At 34.4% G+C, this 20,931-nt stretch overlaps 2 protein-coding genes and 1 long non-coding RNA gene across 3 annotated transcripts; 1 reads left to right on the plus strand and 2 right to left on the minus strand.

Moving 5' to 3' along the window:
- Nucleotides 1–63: 63 nt before the first annotated feature.
- On the minus strand, nucleotides 64–1,546 carry LOC106761829. The gene is made up of 3 exons (XR_001375714.2): nucleotides 1,413–1,546; nucleotides 1,158–1,229; nucleotides 64–289 (listed from the first exon to the last, which is right to left on the minus strand). It is a non-coding gene; the product is annotated as an uncharacterized LOC106761829 (long non-coding RNA).
- A 633-nt stretch (nucleotides 1,547–2,179) lies between these two features.
- On the plus strand, nucleotides 2,180–3,212 carry LOC106761043 (glutathione S-transferase 3-like). The gene is made up of 2 exons (XM_014644518.2): nucleotides 2,180–2,574; nucleotides 2,665–3,212. The coding sequence occupies exons 1-2, from the start codon at nucleotides 2,260–2,262 to the stop codon at nucleotides 3,007–3,009; spliced, it is 660 nt and encodes a 219-aa protein (XP_014500004.1). The 5' UTR covers nucleotides 2,180–2,259; the 3' UTR covers nucleotides 3,010–3,212.
- Nucleotides 3,213–17,493: 14,281 nt separating this feature from the next.
- LOC106761342 (transcription factor MYB58) lies at nucleotides 17,494–20,274 on the minus strand. The gene is made up of 3 exons (XM_014644884.2): nucleotides 19,924–20,274; nucleotides 18,681–18,810; nucleotides 17,494–18,591 (listed from the first exon to the last, which is right to left on the minus strand). The coding sequence occupies exons 1-3, from the start codon at nucleotides 20,060–20,062 to the stop codon at nucleotides 17,790–17,792; spliced, it is 1,071 nt and encodes a 356-aa protein (XP_014500370.1). The 5' UTR covers nucleotides 20,063–20,274; the 3' UTR covers nucleotides 17,494–17,789.
- Between the last annotated feature and the right edge of the window lie 657 nt (nucleotides 20,275–20,931).

Genomic DNA, 20,931 nt, shown 5'->3' on the forward strand with positions numbered 1-20,931 from the left:
TTTATGGTTACTGATAATCAAAATCAAGAAACAAATTAAAAATAAAATAATACTTTTGTGATTAAAATATAAAATCCTCTTAATTTTCTCTCTCTCCTCAGCTTTTTGTTGTTTTCAATGTAAATAAAATCCACTTAATTGCAGAAGTAACATATAGTCTTTGTGGTGTAACAACAAGAACATTCCAGAAATATCTCCATGTTGTGCTTATAAATATCATCACCTCTCTTGTTAGTAAAAGGCATCTAGCAACAAAGCCTGTTTAGAACCTGAGTTGGAGTTGGTGATCCTGTGAATACAGTAATGGTAGACGAGGTTTAGCAACACAAGACTGAGAGGAATACAAGACCGAGAACAATACAAGGCAGAGAACAATACAAGACCGAATGACTATAGCTAGCAAAACTTAAGAAGGACCAATCCCTTTTCTAACCGAGAGCACACAAGACCGAGAGCAATACAAGACTGAGACCGAACGGCTATATTCTGCAGAATTCTGCAAAATTATGCAGAATCATGACAGCATCACATATAACCATTTCTAAGGATTTTTACCAACTTCTAACATCTTTAATTTTTGTTTTAGATTCAATTAAACTTATCTCAATGATTCTAAACATCCCCACTACCTTTCTAAAGTGATTTACACTCCATTTTAACTCTAAAACGCCAATTTTTCTATCTTAGAGACTCAAAACCCGATCTTACCTCTTTGCACCTATTTTGATCAATTTAGTGACTCAAACAAGTCAAAATACAGTGGCTAAAACTGTCCCCAACAGTCTAAAAACGCTGCAGACCTCATTTGCTCAAAATCATTACCTCACTTCCTCTAAAAGACCTAAAGTAGACTCTAAAAACACTTGACTTCCTATCTAACAGTACTACAACAGAATTTCCATCCAAACAGTTCCAACATACACAATTTCAGCAGTCTAAATCATTCCAAAACAGTTTATAATCATCAAATTCTAAATTCACATATTTAAACACTTCCATACATGCATCTCAAGTCACTAGAACCAATTCCATGCTTCCAACAACATACCACTTCAAAAATTATCATGCATTCACATCACACAACTAAAACGAAAATCGCACAACTAAAACGAAAATCGCACAACTAAAACGAAAATCGCACAACTAGCTCCCCTTACCTCTATGCAAGACGCCAAGTTCACGGAGAAACCCTAAACCACTCGTTTGCACTCCCAAAATATTAAAAGCACCTATATAAATCATCAATTGATGATGGAGAATGAACTTTAGAACTAAATAGAAGTTATATATGGAAGAAAACGAAATGGGCTGCATGCAACAAGTTTAATCGCATGCTTACAGCTCTAGGGAAAATAAAAAAGGCATCTTCTTACCGGTTGGAGGAAACGGAAATTCAAATAGTAGAAACTTACTCTTGAATCCCTACCGAATTAAGTATCTTCTGTTCCACAAGTCAAGGATCAAGAATATGAGTTTGAGATGGAAGGGTAATAGGGCAAAGAAGCAAAAGAGAGAATGCTTGAAGAAAAGGGAAACATTCTTAAAAAAAAACATTAGGTGTGAACTTTAACAGATTAAGTATTTTTACTTTACTAATATTGTTCAACCTATTCTATGCTACCACGTGTACACTTTGTTTATATTTTTACCCGACCTCACAATTATTAATATTGTTATTATTATTATTATTATTAATTAAGTAAAAATATAAAAAATAAATGTGTTCGAACGTTGATTAATAAATTTCTTAATTAGTATTTAAATGTTAATTAAATAAATTTCTTAATCACTTTTCAAATGTATTTATGACATTTTTAATAGTGTAAGATGAACATTAAGGTACAGAGGTACAGAAGAACTGTTCGACACAAAATGCACAAGTCTTTTTTAATACCATAGTGATGTTTTGAAAAATAGATTCTCTTTGTTACAAATCTTGCTTGTAGCAATTTTATGGTTACTGATAATCAAAATCAAGAAACAAATTAAAAATAAAATAATACTTTTGTGATTAAAATATAAAATCCTCTTAATTTTCTCTCTCTGCTCAGCTTTTTGTTGTTTTCAATGTAAATAAAATCCACTTAATTGCAGAAGTAACATATAGTCTTTGTCGTGTAACACCAAGAACATTCCAGAAATATCTCCACGTTTATGTTGTGGTTATAAATATGATCACCTCTCCTGTTAGGAAAAGGCATCTAGCAACAAAGCCTGTTTAGAACCTGATTTGGAGTTGGTGATCCTGTGAATACAGTAATGGTAGACGAGGTTGTTCTGTTGGATGCATGGTTCAGCATGTTTGGGATGCGGGTTAGGATTGCATTAGCAGAAAAGGGTGTTAAGTACGAACGCAAGGAAGAGGATCTCAGAAACAAGAGCGCTTTACTTCTGCAGATGAACCCTATTCACAAAAAGATTCCAGTTCTCATCCATAATGGGAAACCCATCTGTGAATCTGCAATAATAGTGCAGTACATCGATGAGGTCTGGAACCACAACCCTCAACTCTTGCCCTCTGACCCTTATCAAAGAGCTCAAGCCAGATTCTGGATGGATTACATTGATAAAAAGGTTTGTGCTTTTCGTTTGTTGTCATCTCTTTTTGTTCTGCTTTATATTTTGTTTTTGTTAGCAATTCTGNTTTTGTGATATTGGTTGCAGGTGTATGATACATGGAGGAAAATGTGGCTTTCTAGCGGAGAGGAGCATGAGACANGGAAGAAGGAGTTGATCTCTATCTTTAAGCAACTGGAAGAGACACTTGGTGACAAACCTTTTTTTGGGGGTGACATTTTTGGCTTTGTTGATGTTGGTCTGATCCCCTTTTATAGTTGGTTTTATACGTATGAGACATATGGTGACTTCAAAATGGAAGCAGAATGTCCTAAGCTCATAGCTTGGGCCAAGAGATGCATGGAGAGAGAGACCGTGTCCAAAACACTTGCTGATGAAAAGAAGGTGTATGCTTTCATCGACGGAATAAAGAAAGAACTTTATTCAAAATAGAGTTTCATGAACTAACCCAATGAAAATTTGCACTTTAAGTATGGTACTAAAAGGCCTTGTATAATTTTAGCTTGGGCAATTTCTGTCTTGGGAAATTTATTGTTTGATAGACACTTTGGTGTGTCTGCTCTGTTTTAGATTCTGTTCTATGGATGTTAAGTCTGCATTTACAATCAATAAAACCTCTTTCTATAGTTGTTTCATGTAGTAGTCAAGGCTATGTTTCTTCTTCTTATTAATAGAGAAATTAAACATTTCCTTAATATTATAGTATTGGTTGCAGGGTAATTTGGTGGGTGTCTCACTTGATACATTAATAATTAAAATTACTCGTTTATAATTTCAGAACCAAACTATCATACAGACACGTAGAAAATAGAACACACAGTAAGTGTTAAAAATAATATAAGTGAAACTAGAGTACCAATAAGAACAAGCAAAAACACAAGTTTAACGTGCTGTGAATTAAGTATTAACTTCAATATATACAATTAACTTCTCACTCAAGACAACTCAGACATATTATATTATATTATATTATATGTATATAAAGTTATACTAAATGATAAAAGAAGATCTAATTTTCACGTACTACACATATGGTCTGCTAGATGTAACTCTTGAGTCGTCTTACCATGCAAGTGGTCTAGGAATTCATTAAGGAATAACAGAATAAAATTATGCACTAAGAGGAGAAGAATTTAAGAGGACATAGTCACTCTAGGCTGCAAAGGATCGGTAATATCTTCTTGAAATTAACTGGATCAGGTTGGCTTTAATAACCATCAATTACACATCAGATTTGAATAGAATTCAGTGAACAAAACTGTCCATGGTGACAATTACAAGAGAGAAGAGAAACAAGGCTTCGTACATTACTTAAATCCATCAAGGAATGCAGAATGAAACAGAATCATGAAATCTCAATCAGAAATCTACAAATTCTTGATAGCCTAGAGTGAAAAAATCTATCAATGTGCAGACTTGCAATTCTGGAACAAGCAATATGGTGCCACAATAAGTCATCGTGAGAGACAAGGAATGTAATTAAGAAGAGGGTTGTCTAACAGAACAAGCTAAGCCACGTGAGAAAATCATCTTGCAGACAAAGTTGCAGCTCTTATAACGTAAATAATTGGAAAGTTTAGGACAAAAGAATTGTTACACGTGAATGGTGCAGACCAAGGAGAACTCATCACACAACAAAATCAGTTCATAAGTACCAAAGGTAGAAGGCTATGGTGTGAATAAATGGAGCAAGCTTGTGGCCAAGGTACTTATACCGTAACAGCAGCATATACACGGTCATTGCAGCAAAATTATTTTGCACAACTATGAGAAATGAAGCACCAAGCTATTTGTTAAAATAGTAAAGAGAATAAAAAGTCTGCACATTATTCTGAAAAGTCTGAACCATAATTCTGCGAAGCAAAACAACATCTAATTAATTAATGTGCACCGAAATTGTTTCCAGTTTAAGATAATTAATTTTTTTTATTCTTAGAAACTAGCATGGCTCAACAATAGATAAAGTCACTTATGATTTATACTTAAAGAAAACGTGTCAACTCAGACAAACCAATTTCCCCCATGAACTATAGCTTGGTGTAGTCCTTAAATGGGTAATTCTGACATCCATTGGATGATGTCTCTAAGAATAGAATAAAATGGATTGTATTCGTTCAGAAAGAGGAACAAAGAGATTGAGAGATGTGGCCATCATGGTACACGGGTTTAAGGGAAACCACAAAAGTATAAGCCAAGAATTGCATGAAAAAGATAAGAAAAGTACGAAAAAATAAGAAAGTTTGGCTAAGCGAGGAACAAGAAATAAAACTGGACCTTGTGATTTTCTCTATTTTTTCTACAAAAGAGGTTTCGATAATTGATAAGTGTTTATGATAAAAGATAATTTGGTAAAAATATATCTTTAGATATTTTATTTGTTATTTTTAAATAATTATCTTATTTAACTATATTAGTAAATATCAGAAGATAATATTTGTCAAATCATTTTGAATCTAGCAAGATCTTCTTAAATATTTTTAGATTTCCACAACAATCAAATATATTTTGAAGATATTGGATTATTTAGAAGATAAATAGAAGATATTACATTATCAAAAGAATATTACAACAATAAAAAAGTCTGAAACAAGTCTAATTCAATTTCTATATAACGAGACATAGGGAAACACATTAAGGGAGCTTAACCCTTTAGTGAAGTACATAGGAAAACACTTGTAGGGGTTGAATAATGTTTTAAAAATATTTTTGCAAGACAATGTCTAATGACTTATGGTGAGAGTATAAAAATATGTACTATGTTTAGACACTGAGTTTATAAGATAAGCAGATAATAACTCTTTTAGATGATGACAAAGGAAATTTAACAATAGTTTTAAAAGAGGAAAACATTAAGGCACAATTTTTATACTGGCTCACTCAAACTTGAGCTACCGTCTAGTTCTCTCTTAAAAACTCTCAAGAGGTTTCATTAATCTTTTCAAGATTACACGAGTTTAATCCATTCCTGATTGCAAGTATTATTACATCACTCTTGGTCCCAAGTATACCCCAGTCCTGGTTGAGTATTACCACTCCTGGAACCCTCAGACAACACGCCTAGTTCGATTTTAACCTCTCCAGAACCTGTCCTAGACAACTGTCTAGACCGAGTATTCTTATACTACTCTTATTCCAAGTATAACTCACTCCTGGTTAAGTATTATCTTCCACTCCTGAAACCCCTAAACAACATGTTTATCTGAATTTAATCTTTCCAGGATGTATCCCTAGACAACTGTCTAGACTGAGTATTCTTACACCACTCATGGTTTCGAGTATACTCCACTCCTGGTTTCGAGTATAACTCACTCCTAGTTGAGTATTATTTTTAACTCCTGACACCCTTAGACAACACGTCTAGTCCGAGTTTAGCCTCTCCATGATATATCCTTAGACAACTGTCTACACGGAGTTGACCCACTCTTGGTTGAGTATTATTCATCCCTCTTGGCATTCCTAGACAACACGTCTAGTTACAAGTGTTTTAATTCTCTACAAAATTTACAACAAATCCATTATGGGATTCTTAAAGGAAACAAATTAGAAACTCTCAGTGAGAGGATACATTTACAGTACAATTCAATTTAAATTCTCATTTAGTTACAAACTTGAGTGACTCTCTAAGAAAGGATAAAAGTATTGAGGCGTAGTATGATAACTGATGAGGTTGTTCCTTTGAGCTGAAGGGCATTAGATTGTGTATTCTTGAAGCATAGTCTCAGAGCAGTGCAGTGGAATAGTTAACGTGTGTACAAAAAACTAAGAGGGGTTGAAGGGTTTGTGAATAACTACCCTATGATGACTAGAGGAAGTGAGAGATAGAATATGTAGGATTAAGGAAGGTAGGCGAGGTGAAGCAGTGATGGTTGAGTTGAAGGAGAAGAAGAGGGGGAGGGAAACCAAAGTAGTTCTCAGGTTTAACTAATGAGAGGAAATTGGAAAGGGTGTAAATGGGTTTATGCGAGAGGTCGTGAATGCTGTAAAAGTACGACAAGATGAGTACAATTTCATAAAAAAAGAGAACTGGAGGGAGAGGATGAAGGAGAATGTGTTGAATTTTCAAAGGGTGACATTGTGTGTTTCAGTGAGAAAAAAAAAGGAGAGAGAGATAGAAAGGACAAGCTTTTGGGAAGTTGGGGAAGAAATATTGAGTGCACAGGTATGGTGTTGTTTGTTAGAATGAAGAGAATAGAGAGACTGATAACAAGCTACTGTAGGGATGTCAAAAGTGAGAAGAATAGTGGGTTCCAGTAGAGAGAAAAGAAGATGAAGAAAAGAAAATGAGTGAGGGAGTTGATATTTGGTTGAAGTAGTACAGAAAGAAGAAGGGAATGGGGGGCGTGAAATGAGGTCTAGTCTGGAGTTGAGATGTGAGAAAGGGGTTGTGTGAGATGTGATGCGTTATTGAGTTATATGAAGGAGTAGAAAATGTTGCATGACAAGGGCTACGTTCTGAATGCAACGTGATGGTAGTGGAAAGAGTAGGAAGAGTGGGAAGAGTGGGAGAGGGACCCACATGGGTCCCACTAGACGAGAGAAGAAGTGTGAGGAAATTAGGGAATTGTTTGGAGAAGGGGTGAGACGTGAGGTTTAGGAGTGGGTAGAGAGCACACTCGTGTCCAAGGGCTACCTGGAGAAAAGGCTAGTATCATGTTTGAGTAAATGAGACCTGAGTGGGTCCTACTACCTTTAAATTGAAGGAAGATTGGGAAATTAAATAGGTTCTGCTTACATGAGCCGAGAGCGTGTGGAAAAGGTATTAGTCTTTTGTTTTGACATGTGTAAGGTAGGACTGTGATCACTAACCCATGCTTAATTCTCTATGGTTAACCACTCGTTATATCATTTTGGATACTTCATTGAGTATTGGTGGGCCAGGTAAGGCCACTTGAGTGTTCTTGCTTTCTTAGTAGTGGGTAGTGGAGATAAATAATTATCTTAGTTTTGTTTTATACCATGACCTTGGTTGGTTGATACATGTAATGTGTTAATCTATTGAATTGTGATGAGAATATGAAATTATGTTATTTTTCCTTATATCGATGTTAGTGGAGTGATCTTTTCGTATTGTGATACATTAAGGAGTTGAGAGTCTCGTGGAGAAAGAGATTCAAGTGTCACCCTTCCTCCTGCGTGAGGACTCGAGAGGGTTGGATGTCTCGCCTAAAGGCTTCGGCTCGTGCTAAGTATAGTGCACCGATGTGAATAGTATCGGTGTTTTTACTCATTAGTCCTTAAGGAGTCGGGGAGAAAGGTCTAAAGTTGCGATGAAAGACAACTCAAATTGCCTATTATTGAGAGTAGGTTATGACGACATAATTCAAGGAAACAACATTAGTTCATGAATGAGTTGGTTGTGATGTTAAGTCTGTGTTGAAATATGATTCTATGGTTTGTCTTATTCTGTCTTATTCTGTGTTTAATAATAATATTCAGTGTTAAATGTTATGATATTTTTGTTTGCTCACCCTTGCATGTTTGTGGTTGTGGTTTCCACCTGGGATGGTCACACTTGTATAAGAGTAGATGACATTGCAGATAAACCTAGTTTGAAGTAGCGGATGAGAGCTGGGAAGTTTAAGTCTAGGGTTTATTATTTCTTTTCATTACTTTAAAGTTTTTAGACTTGGTTTTTTTTATACAAAAGTGACATTCCGAGATTTTCAATTTTGTAAAAGTGACTTTAACCAACGATTGCTATACAGGAAGAAAGAGAAGACACAAGAATCAAGGCTAAGAGCATAGTCTAATGGACATTTCTACAAGAGCATTTAAATAAAAGATCATTAAGATGAAGAATCAAGAGGATAACATACAAAAAAAATATTCATCCTTAAACAAGTGTTCAAAAGAAAGGCACAGAAAGAGCTCAAAAAAAGAAAACATCTGGGCTGAAAAATAGAAAAGAAGTCAAGCAATATTCTCGAGCTTCATTGTAATATTTTCCCATTATTGTAAGAAAGAGAGAAAGAGAAAAGAGATAAACACCTGTGACTGTTTAGACTGCAATGTATTGTACTCACATCCTCTCTACGAGAGTAATAGTCTAAACGACTTGTAAGCAATCTTTGATTGCAATTTTGAAGAGAATTAAAACACTTGTTGAACTCAGTGGAGTTAAGGAAATCTAAGCAAGGTTGTCTAGTACCACAAGTGGTACGAATACTCTTCCAGTTTAGGGCAACAAGAGGTTATTCGCTGACTAAGAATATTAGGAGTGGTGCGAATACTCATCTAGTTTAGGGTAACAGAAGGTTATTCGCTGACTAAGAACACTAGTAGTGGTGCAAATACTAAGTTTTAATCTTGTTGAAGATTACAGTGGAACCCTCTGCGGAGGAGACTGGACATAGCACAATTGGAGTGAACCAGTATAAAAATATCTATGCAATTATTGTTTACTTTTGTCTAAACGCTTCTCTTATAAAACTTGCAGTTGCATTTTTATTTCTACATACAAGAAACTTTCGCACTAAATGATTTTTATTCAATTAAGGAAATTCTTATAAATGTTGTCGTGTACGTTTTGCATAGCACGTTAAAAGCTTCTATTATTCTTAATCATTTTCAAGGTTGAACATTGAGTATTCATTTGACAAATTCAAAACTCGACAAACATGTTATAATACAAAGGTTGCGAAAAGATTTTTCATTTAACATTATTCAATCCCCCCTACCCCCTTTAGTGTTTTTTAGGTACTTTAGTACACCTCATAAGGTCACTCTAAAGGAGAGAAATTTGTCAAAGAAAATTTTAAAGAAAACTCTCCTTAGAGAGCAAGCTTCTCACCTTCTTTGTAGGGGATCCCTATCATGCATATCAACAACTCTAGAGCCCAAGTATCTATATCCTTTGGAAAAACTTTTAAAAGAGTTTGAAGATGTCTTCCCCTAAGAAGATACCAAGGGTCTTCCACCAATTAGGGGGATAGAACACTAAATAGATTTTGTTAATGAGGGCAAGCCTACCAAATATACCAGCTTATAAGACTAACCCTCAAGAAACAAAGGAGATTGAGACCCAAGTTCAAGAGTTGCTCAACAAAGGGTGGTCCAAAAGAGCTTAAGTCCTTATGTTGTGCCTGTGTTGTTAGTCCCTAAAAAGGATGCAAAGTAGAGAATGTGTTGTGATTGTAGGGCCATTAACAACATCACCATTAAGTATAGACACCTAATCCCAAGGCTTGATGACATGGGTCTACCATGTTTTCCAAAATTGATCTTAAAATTGGTTATCAGCAAATAAGGATAAGAGAAGGTGATGAGTGGAAGACCGATTTAAGACCAAATTTGGACTATATGAGTGATTAGTGTTGCCTTTTGGCTAAAATAATGCACCTAGCACCTTCATAAGGTTAATGAAACATGTCCTAAGAGATTGTATTGGTAAGTTTGTGATTGTATATTTTGATGATATCCTAGTCTACAACAAAAGTCTTCATGAACAATTAAGACATTTGCATGTAGTGCTCACCACTTTGAGAAACAACTACTTATTTTCAAATAAGGAGAAGTACACATTTGGCTTTGATCACATAGGAGAATTGTACACCCAAGATAACTTATTTTTCTTCATCTATGAAAGTTGTCAAAAGAGGGAACAATGGGGGTTTTATATGTCCAAGGGATACTTGTTTAAAGAAGGAAAATTATGTGTGCCTCAAGGATCACACAGGAAACTCCTCATAAAGGAGTCACATGAGGGAGGTCTCATGGGTCACTTTGGAGTTGATAAAACTCTAAATATTCTTCAAGAGGAATTCTATGGCCCTAATGAGAAAGGAAGTCCAAAGATTTTGTTACCAAAGCATCACATGTTTGCAAGCTAAGGCTAAGACTATGCCTCATGGCTTGTACACTTCTCTCCCAATTGTTTCCTCCCATGGGAGGACATTGGTATAGATTTCATCCTTAGTCTTCCAAATCTCAAAGGGGATTATAATTTATTTTTGTGGTTGTGGATAGGTTTAGCAAGATGACACATTTCATTCCATGCCACAAAGTAGATGATGCAACTTATATAACTAAACTCTTCTTTAGAGATGTGGTGAAACTCCATGGCTTACCTAAGATCGTCGTGTCTGATAGAGACAACAAATTTCTTAGTCATTTTTGGAAAACCCTTTGGTTTAGGCTAGGAACTAAGCTCCTCTTCTCCACCTCTAGCCACCCCCAAATGGATGGCCAAACCGAGTTGTCAATAAGACCTTAAGGACCATGTTGAAGGCTCTTTTAAAGGGAAACAACAAATATTGGGATGAGTATCTCTCACACATTGAGTTCGTATACAATAGGGTGGTTCACAAGACCACCAAAATGTCTCCTTTTGAGGTTGTATATGGTTTTAATCCTCTCACCCCTATGGACCTCATACCTCTCCCAAATCCTAGTGATTTCATTCATAAGGAAGGGGTATCTAGGTTTGAAACTTTGAAGAAAATTCATGAAAAAGTTAAGTCATAAATTCAACTACAAACCGAGAGGTATACCAAATACAACAATAAAGGGAAGAGACTTTTGGTGTTGGAAGAAGGAAATTGGGTTTGGCTCCATTTGAGAGATGGATTTCCAAAACAAAGGAGATCTAAACTCAATCCTCGTGGAGATGGACCCTTTAGAGTGCTGCAAAGGATTAATAACAATGCATATAGGTTAGAGTTTCCAAATGAATGTGATATAAGTGCTACTTTCAATATATGTGATCTAACCCCTTTTGTAGGTGATTTGGAGCATAATGAAGAAGAAGAGCCTCTTGATTTAAGGTTAAATCCTCTTCAAGAGGGAGGGGATGATGGCAAACTCCTAGCCAAGGGTCTTATCACAAGAAGTATGGTCAAGCTCTTACAAGAAGAACCATCTTTAGAGGGTGAAGCAACTTCACTTAGGTCATAATGAGAGATGAAGAAGCATGTATTCGTTCATTTAGTGTAGGTTTTCCTTAGGCTTGTATTAAGGCCTAATTAGTGTAGGGTTTTCTTTAAGTTAGACATCCGAACCATGTGAAAAGTATATGCCATCTATCATACTTCCATAAGAGAGAATTTGCCTTTAGTAGTGGCCACATGACATTCTAGGATTGGAGAGATTTTTCTTTATGAATGGTCACATGTCCTTCCCTCATTGGAGAGGATTTGTGACGCTTGTCTCCACCCTATAGGGCCTCCAATTTCTCGGCCAAAATATGCTTTTAGGGTTTTTAGGAGACACCTTTGCCTATATAAAGATGTGTCTACACCCTTCTATTCATCTTGTATGTTTTGTAATGTTATGCTACCCAGATTTGGCCATAATACTTCTTCTTGATCAAGACTAAACCAATCTTAAAGACTCCTCTAGTTACCTTCCTCATTGAGTTGGTCTAACCTTTGTTTGAGCCATCAAATGTCACATCATCTCCACTAAACCACCTAAGGTCGTGAGCCTTCATCCTTTTGCATCCTTGGACCTTTGTTTCCAACATTTCCGCACCATTAAACTCCAAGGAACCATCTCCATTGCATCCTTCTAGCTCTGGCCAACCTAACAAAGGAGGTTGCTATATAGATCAATGTGAATATAAGAACCGAAGACATAAAGGAAGAAAAAGATTAACTAATAGTGCATTAGAAAGTAAACAAATAATACTACACTGTCAAGAAAAGATTCAAAAAGAAAAATGCATTGTGATTATAGAGTCAAATTTTATTAGTTATGAGAAATACTAGGTTGTGAAATTAACCATTGTAAAATCCTTTACATTGTGAAGCACACCCTATGAGCTTTGATTATACCCTCTCAATTTGAGAGTTGTTCTTGTGATTTCATTTTAGAAGGATACCGAAGAGGTTTACACTTATAACTTGGAGATGTTGATACTTGCGATACCTGAAGAGGTTGATATTCGTGATACTTGGAAAGGTTGATACTTGTGATACCTAAACATGTTGATGATGATACGCGGGGCCCAAGCCCAATAAATAAAGTCCACCAAAGAAGGATAAAGAAGTCATTTTACATAAAGGAGGGGTGAGTTTAGCTTGATAGGGGGTGCACCGGGAACTTTTCTATTTTAGAAATTGAAATAAACGTGTACTCCATATAGATTCTAGAAGCTAGCACATTTAGCACATGTAATAGAGTTAGGCAACGTGATTCCTAGTGGCTGAACACGTTTTTCATCACAAGCCCAAGGTTGAGGAGTCTATATAACTCACCTTGGCTGCCCTTGTATTCACTTTTGGATGATATTAGAGAAACTCTGCTGAAATGCAAAGCTACTTTCTCAAATCCGAGAGTCACTTCATTGCTTACCTTTCCATTGCAACTTCCTTCCTCTTGTGGAAGCCTTCTGAGTTGTGATTCACCTCTTCAAGCTAGCCTCCATTTCATTTAGCCTCTGCAACACAATCTCCGCTGCCAACCTCCTACATATCTCCACCAAATTCCATTGCTGCCAACCATCCAGATCTGGAACGGAAACTACACTGCTGGTATTGTTCCATTGGATTGCATATGGTGTTTTGCTTCTATCAACCTCTGATCTCATGGATCTACAAGCCTACATCATGCCTTGATGTATCAATACTCATGATACTTGAATAGATTAATACTCTTGTTGTAATCAAATTAGAATATTTGACTAGTGGCATTTCTTAGTAGTAGAGGAGGGAGGAAAGTACTTATGCAGAGACATAATGCTTTATGCGAGAGTAAATTTTCAAAAAGGATAACCCTAAGAAGATGTTTAGGCTTCGGTTATTCGTAAAATTGAAGCCTAAACATGTTTATGTTTCAATTTCAAAAATAACCAAAGCTTAAACCTCTACCTAAAAATTAAATTAAAAAATACTAGTGACATTTTTTAAATTCACGAGAACTTTAGGCATCGGTTCTCAAACATGTGAAGCCTAGACATGTATATAATTCAATTTTTAATACAACCAAAACCTAAACATTCTTAATAATTTTAAAGTGTAACTATGTTTTGATATACTTCATTTTTTCTTAAATTTGAGGCTTATTGGGTGAAGTTAAATGAACCTTTTGCATTAGTGGTTATTGGAAATTGGGTGACAAATGCGTTGGCTAATCTTGAAGGGTATTGTGGATCTGAAATTTTAACAATTTCATCATTTACAATATGGTTATCATTTTTTAGTACTTTTCATCTGTTTTTCTATACTTTATAACTCTATTTGAGATACCCATACTAAGAAAATTTTGAAACTTTTTTGTGGTGTTTTCTTATATTGTATATTGAATTTTAATGCTTTTAGAGGATGTAAGTTTTGACTTAAAATATAAGAAAATATACCATAAATTTATGTTTATTGCCTTTGTAGCAGACATAAATTTACGTTTGTAAATTAAAATATGGTATTTTACTAGACATAAATTTACATTTTCTGCAATTACATCTGACCTATAACATACGCAAAATGTCTTTTAAAGGTACAAGAAAAAGGCATATTGTGTTAGTGGCAGAAGCAGACAAAAGGTACTAAACGAGTATTTATTAGACGAGTTGAGTCAGTTCATGAAGCAAAATGTTGAAAAACCTATAAGACAAGTACTTTCATTAGATGATCTACTTGGACGGATGATTAGGCGAGTTAAAAGTTAATGCATTAAATTAGTATCAAATTGATCAAACAAATCAAGTTCAGAATAATGCAAAAGAAAATTTCCCAATCAAGTAGTCAAGATCAATTGGAAATTTACCAATAACATCTGAATGTCGAAATTGTTGATCAAGTCGAGAAAGAGAATTATGCAACAAGTTTAAAACATTATTAGAAGATATTTCAATTGAAGATATGATTGAAGATTTAATCTTCAGAATATCAAAGATGATTGAATTGTTGAGAAAGGAAACATTCTTTGGTTGAATATTACAAATGTTGTCATATTATTTACCAATTAATCAGAAGGAAGAGAAAGACTTTGTTGATTGAATACTGCAAGAGAATATTGAAGCAACAACATTATAATATTCAAAATACAAATTGTTGAATGGTGGAAAAGAAAATAGTTGATAATTCACAGGAAGCAATACACTTTTTTTGGTTATCAAGAAATTCTAAGTTAAGAATGATGAAGATATCTAGAGATATTCTACATGAATGATCAAATCGCACAACCCAACTATAAATATCAAGACCAATATGAAGAAGAAAAATAAGAAATGAAAAATAATTATCAAAGTACTAAAATACTGTCAAATTTATTCTTGAAGAGAAAAGGAAAATAAAGAATATATGTGATCTTATACTATTTAATCCAGTTGTTAGATAATGATAATGGATTGAGCAAAACCATTATAAATCCTTTAGTGTGTGAAGTGAACCCTGTGAGCGTGATTGTAAAACTATTCTACGTGAGTAATCATTTTAATTATGTGTTCTTGATCTTAAGATTGTGATATAGTACTTTAGAAAGGTTTGTACTTGTGTTCCTAAAGAGGAGTAACTTGTAATCTGGGAAGGTTGATACTCATTGCTAGTTAAAGGTTTTGATTAGTGAATTTCTTAAATAGATGACCTAAGAGACTAGACCTAACATAAGATAGAGGTGAACCAATATAAATCATTATTTGCATTCTTCTCTTTCTTATTTCTTATGTTAATTGAATTTGTTATAGTATGTATGGACAAAAATATTTTCAAAATGTCTACATTTAACCCTCCCTTACAGTATTACATTACACCAACAAGCTAACTCTTTAAGCCTTTTCTGTTTTTTTCTTCACTATTAGTGTACTAAACAATTGCATTAGACAATCGATACAGTGTTATAAACAAGTGACTTCTATTTGATTGCACTACAATCAACAATCATATATGTCAACTCATATTTTTTAAAGGACATTAAAGTTAATTTAATGAAATGGATCACATTAATTTTTTAGAAAAATATTAGAGCTGTCAAAATGGGTCACAATCCGCGGGTCAATCCAGCCCATCACAGGTTTGGATCAGTTTGAGTTTAAAAAAATATATACGGGTCAGATTTAAACCCAGTTCATGCGGGTTGAACCCGTGATGGGCCGACATACCTAATTTTATTTTATTAAAATTCAATTTTAATTTTATAAAAAATATTTATTATTTTTTTTGTTTGAAAAAATTATTTAAGTTCCTTATTTTCAAAATTAATTAAACACCCACATTGGGAATGAAATTTGGAAGTGAATTTGTTTAGATTTAAATGATAGAAAGTTTATAAATTACTTTTATTTAAAAAATGTAATTAAGTGAGTCAATGAGTCAACCCGTGATGGATCGGCCGGGTTTAAATTTTTCTGACTCGTTAATAAATGAGCCGAACAGAGTTGACTCACTAAATAACCAATCCGTGGTGAACCGGATTGGATGACCCGTTTTGACAACTATAAAAAAATACAAGAACCCCATTGAATAAAAATAAATAGAGAAAAACATTAAATTATTATTACAAATATAGAAAAAAAAAAAAGAAAAGTAGTAACAAATATAATCTAAATTTGCGTCTACAGGCGCATCCTAAGTAAACGATTTCCCACGTGTGGGGGTGATTAGTGCAACTGGTGCATACACAGTCAACGTCGGTGGATGTGGTAGAACAACGACACATGCTTAGACTTGGTCATATTCCATATATAGCTTCCATCAAATCAAATCAAATCAGCATCCATCTAACTTTGATCAGATCAACGCTTTACTTCTAAGATTTGTATCAACCATACTCTAAACTCACTGAAGTTCACTGCTCAACCTCATAATTGATTACAATACTCAACCCGAATTCCAAGTCCCCATTGGCATTTGGTAGATTTATTGTAATCAGAAAGCAGCGAATGATGACCGCACCACCCACTACTAGGTAGCTCTAGTTTGGTAAGATCTTGTCCAAATCATTACTTCCTCTTATGCATTACAATACAACCACCAATTCACTTACTTTTACTCTTTCAATTTCTGCCTTACATTTCTTTTTTCTTTAAAATTATGTCATTTGCTTCTTACTTTGTATCTTTTAATCAAATTCACTAGAAAATTTTACATACATGTATTGTTAATTAGCTCTACTCAATCATTTTTTGAAGGTTTGAAATGTAATTAGTTATAAAATAATGTCTAATCGATCGTTAAAAAGTATTATTTTCTGAGTTTTAACAATAGGTCTAAAAAATTACTAAATTATTTAGAGATAAAAAAAAATTGTAGCACTAACATGGAAAAAAAAGGGCACAAGAAATAATGACAATCAGATCATGAAAATCTAAACTCTAGATAATTTCGTTTTTTTTTTTAATTTTTCTTTTTCAAGTTCGCATAATCGCTCTAAACTCGTGAGTTTACAGAATCCTACCGATTTTACAATTAATTCTACCAAATTTACGCAGAAAACGAATTTCCTTCCAAGTTGACTCAAAAGCCATGTTGGGAATGTAAACTCGAGTTAACTCGAGAGTTTGATAATCATGGTGCATGATGTTCAGACTCACCATTTTATTAGATATTTTGGTTATTATTAAAATATAATATTAAATTAAATCTTTTTAATATGAAAGTAGTGTTATAGAGCAGCACGCGGATAAAATGGTGTGAGGGTGTTCTCGTTTAATTTGAGGTATTAAGTTCTCCAACTACATTAAGTGCTCCAAAATAGAGTTTTGTAATGCACAGTAATTGTATTTGACTTATTTGGTTGATTGGCCATGGAGGGAGCCTATCCAGCACACTACTTAAAAAGCTGTTCGAGCTTTTAGGTGATTAACATCATGCCAAGTAATATCGGGTGCGTCCCCTCATTTTCTCACGTTTTTGGTAAAGAAAAAATTAATACGAATAAATGTTAATAATTGTTAGTTCCATTAATCAAGAGTTATTTAGCTGAAATATGTATGCAAGGTTGTAAATTGAAAATTCACTTGACTGAAATTCTACGTGCTACAGTTGTAGTCGTTTATACTTGCAAGCTTGTTTTATTTGAATTCTTCAAAGGTGTGGGGACATGAAGAAAAATGTCACAGTAGTAGTGGCAGTAAGTGGAGAATATGACCTACCCACTTTCATGGTGTATATGATAGTTGTTGTTTACCAACAATTTATTCAATATACAGCATATTTGTGCTTCAATCTACAACGTGTTCTAACTTGATTTTGGATCATACATGAAAGAGACCTATTCTGCTTGATTAATTTATCATAGTCAGTATACCTAATAAGTAAATCACTGTTTGGTGATTCCAACTACTGGTCTGTATTAAAGTAGAGAGTAGTATTTTGAGGCGAAGAGAGCCATAATGGGATAGAACAAAAGTCCAATTCAGATTCTGCTTGTGTCATATCATCGAAATCAAATGCCTTAGTGTGGTCCATTTCTGGCTCAACTGGTAGGAAATTATGATCCTTGTTTGACTCCTTTATCTCACCTACTACTCCAAACTCATTCTCAAAATCATTGCTCCATTTCCTTGCTTCACCCTCTTCTCCAAGAATGATGTTTTCGTTGGCTGAGAACTCACCTAATTGGACTTCCTTTGATTGAAAAGATCCAGGGCTATCATCATCATCTAACAACTTCCAAAACTCATAATCTGGTTCCCATGGAATTTCTAAAATATGGCCGACATCATAAGATCCTAGGTAGGATGATGGAGAACCCAATTGTTGTTCTGGTTTGTGTGCAACATTCTGGCTTGACTCACAAGAAAATGAAGCAGATGACTCTTTTGGATCCTCAGTCATGCCAATTAGTTCACTTGACACTGCTTTTTCTGAATCCTTCTCGATTTTATCTTCCATTGATAATTGGTCACAAAATTCATTATTATAAGGTGTTGTGCTCTTGGGTGAATTTGGCCTCTCAATTGAGAAAAACGACTGAGAGGAAGAGGAAGAGGTGGAAGTTATTGTTGATTCTGGCTTGGATTCATCTGTACTTGATTCTGAAGTTTTTTTAGGACCCAACCTTTTCTTTAAGTGGGTGTTCCACACATTCTTGATCTCATTGTCTGTCCTACCAGGCAAACGTGATGCAATCTTTGACCACCTGAAACCCATTTGTTTATAGTTAGATAATCTAGTAATGCCACAAATCATAAGAAAACTTGTTTCTGGTTTGAGACATTAGAGACATACTTGTTTCCCATTGCCCTGTGAAGTCTTATGATTGTTTCCTCTTCCTCTGCTGTAAAATTTCCTCTCTTCACATCAGGTCTTAGATAATTAATCCATCTCAAACGACAACTTTTTCCACATCTCAGAAGCCCTTATTCAAATGCAAAAACTAAGTATAAGAAAAATTTGATAACATCTATACCATCATGCTTTAGAAGAAGGCATGAAAATTGCAAATTCTTTAATTAAACTACTACTATTGTATACTCAGAAGAACTGCTTCCAAACACCAATACTCTTGTATATATGTACAATAAGACAGTAATACTTTTTTATTTTCCTTCTTGAATTTTACAATTTTACAATGTCTAGGCTTGTGATTCCTCATGCCCATTAGTCCACTTTTAATTTAATCACACTTTTGTTTTGCTTCTCCTATTTTAGAATAATTGAAACCAATGAATAGACTGAAATAATTATAGAGACCAAAACACCCGAACAGCATGAAACAACAGTTTGCCTACTTTAAGGAATGCAGGAAACTAGTCATAATCCACAGCAGGAAACATCAAATTTACAACGCAGTGCCCTTCTTTTAAGCACTTGAAATAATTTCTTTTTTCTCTGATGAAGGAATCCATTAGCCTTATGGCAGAGTCTCCTTGTGCAATAATAGTGGTAATTTTCCATTTATAGCAAACAATCATGATGATGGACGGGCCATATTAATGGTAGGTGGACATGCATAATCAGAAATTAGTCATTTAAAATGTGTCATATTTTCATTGAAATTATAGGCAGAAGGATGGCCCACAATTATAGATGTGATAAGCGAGCAATGCTTCAAACTATCTTTACTAACATGAGGGAAACCAAAAGTCACCAAATTCTGCCAAACTAAGTTTTTCTTTTTCCTATCAGCAGTAGGTAGCAGAGAATTGCCATTGAATGAGACAAACAGTGGATGAAACAATGCAAACGCAGAAACTGGATTTATCACAAACTACAGGTTACCATAGAATGCAAAATTTCCATGATCATGCACTGAAGTTTCTTACTGAAAAGATTACAAAATTGTAATTCCTATAGTTCACTAAAGTGAACGAGATCAGACACAAAAGAGAGGTTGAAACTTGAAACCAATGTTTCTTATTAAAAGTTTACCTAAAATTACCAAGACAGCATTCTATAATCAAAGACAGACATGAACACACGCAAACATAACCAAATAAACATACACACATTTAATAAGAAATGTAATTACCAGCTTGTTTTGGGAGAGCGCGCCAGTTTTCATGGCCATATTTCTGGATGAAGGCTATGAGTTTAAGGTCTTCTGCAGGGTTCCAAGGACCTCTCTTCACTTTAGTCTTATCACAACATGGTGCTCTTCCTTTCCCCATGATAATCTTTTATCACAAATTTTCCCAACCCTTCAGATCTTACTATATATATGCACTCTTGCACTTTCAATGACGTATTTTATCTGGTTTTCTCTCTCTCTCTCACATACACACAGACACATATACTATCATTTCAATTATGCATCACTATTGTCTCCCTTTACCTACATATACTAGCTGGTGCAGAAAGTGAATGCTCTCAAAGAAATGAACCCACAAGGGTCATGCCATAAGTTAGTATGCTGAGATGCTATGCAATAAATAGAAGGAAATCTAACTAAACAATGTTTTAATATTTATAATGTAATAAATAAATATCTGTTTTGACGTTAAAAGTCCCACGTCGATTAGAGATAAGTATAGATTATGATATATAAAGACAACACAAACCTCATATTACAAATTGGTTTTTTAGCGTTGAATTCGGTTTAAAATTCATTTTTTTAATTTAAAATGAAAGGTGTAACTTGTTATTTTTTTAAAAATTTGTGTTTACACAGATGATTTAGGATTTGTGTTTTGTCTGTTTTTTTGGAGGCTTGTTATGTATACGCGTATGGGATTAGAGCCACCAACTTTCTGAAAATTGATATCACTTCCCTTCTTTACGAAGTCAACATTCTCCTAAATTTCAACACACCAAACTAAAATATGGTTGACCTCCAAAAAAGTTTTGCTAAAATTAAATTTTAAAATAAAAAATTGGCTGATTATTTCTACAAAGTTAACGGTAGTGGTTAAGTAGAATTCTCTCCAAGATTTCAACTCGGGTTATAATAATTCACTTCCTTTAGTTAATCAGTGTTTGGAAAACAAACTACCAATTATCCAACTATTGCAGAATTGTTTATATAAAAAATGTTTGCGGA

Source organism: Vigna radiata, chromosome 5 (assembly GCF_000741045.1).
Source record: "Vigna radiata var. radiata cultivar VC1973A chromosome 5, Vradiata_ver6, whole genome shotgun sequence".
Classification (NCBI taxonomy): domain Eukaryota; kingdom Viridiplantae; phylum Streptophyta; class Magnoliopsida; order Fabales; family Fabaceae; genus Vigna; species Vigna radiata.